The sequence below is a fragment of the Lampris incognitus genome, chromosome 9 (assembly GCF_029633865.1).
Source record: "Lampris incognitus isolate fLamInc1 chromosome 9, fLamInc1.hap2, whole genome shotgun sequence".
Taxonomy (NCBI): Eukaryota; Metazoa; Chordata; class Actinopteri; order Lampriformes; family Lampridae; genus Lampris; species Lampris incognitus.
In genome coordinates, this window is record NC_079219.1 from 12,337,900 (window position 1) to 12,338,893 (window position 994).

Here is a 994-nt window from a genome sequence, read left to right on the forward strand (position 1 = left end):
CCTTAGTATCCATCCCGTAGTATCTTTGAGTCCAGAGATTTGACCACAGCCTCATCGTCCACAGTGTTTTCCTCTGCATGTCACTCATGAGGGCTGATGGAAGAACCGTTAGTCTACCACACCCATTTGCTCACCACCACCACTTCCTCATCCTACCATCTGCTCTCCTTTTTCAATCTGTTGCTCTCCCACTCTTTCTCTCGACGCACAGCCTCCTCCTCTGTTTAGCCGTCGCGCCTCTCATCCCTCATATTCCACAGCCTTTCCTTTTATTTCATCCATTTATGTTCTGCTCTCTCCGCTATAACCAGCCGCAAGTTGGTGTAGCCTCCATTGTCCTCCAACGCTGTTTGTGTATCTTCTGTCTCTCTGTTTGTGTACGCCAGCGTGCGTTTGCCCTCGCTCGCCCGTCTGTCAGTCTGTCTATTTGACCTTCTGTCTGTGTTTTGTACTTCCTGGTCCATCTATCATCATCCATTTCAATGGGTTTTGCCCACCCGACAAATGGAAAAGTAACGACCTCATGATGAATAAAGACGTTTGTGTGTCTTGTGTACCGAATAATGAATGGAATACCTCTTGGTGGAAATTTTCTTTCTAATTTCCCCGTTCGACCACATCCGCACCGCAAAGTTGTTTATTTATGAAATATTTGTGGCACCCGAGTGCCTGTCCTCCGTGAAATACGCCCCCCGCCCCCATCAAGTCTTTTAAGAAGTTGATTAAGCCCGGTTACGATTTTATTTTCTGCACCTGAGTGCTTTTTATCTAAAACCATGTAAATAATTACAAACCCCTCCCCCCCAAAAAAAGAAGAAAAACAAGTCCATTCAATGACTGAGAGAGGGAATCACTTGTCCTGATCTCCACGTTTATGCCACTGAAACACAGTCAAATGGTGACATTGCGAAGTAGTTTCCAATACTGTGATTTCAACAAATTGTCCACGTGTCTGTCAAATCAAGTCAATTATATTTGTATAGCCCCATATCCC

At 45.1% G+C, this 994-nt stretch overlaps 1 protein-coding gene across 1 annotated transcript in view; it reads right to left on the reverse strand.

Annotated features, from left to right (window-relative positions):
- Positions 1-404, reverse strand: part of fxyd5 (FXYD domain containing ion transport regulator 5) — an 8,737-nt gene extending 8,333 nt beyond the window's left edge. Inside the window, exon 1 of the mRNA XM_056285793.1 lies at positions 2-404. Within this exon, the coding sequence (XP_056141768.1) occupies positions 2-88 (87 nt within the window). The 5' untranslated portion in view covers positions 89-404. The remainder of the gene's footprint in view (position 1) is intronic.
- Between the last annotated feature and the right edge of the window lie 590 nt (positions 405-994).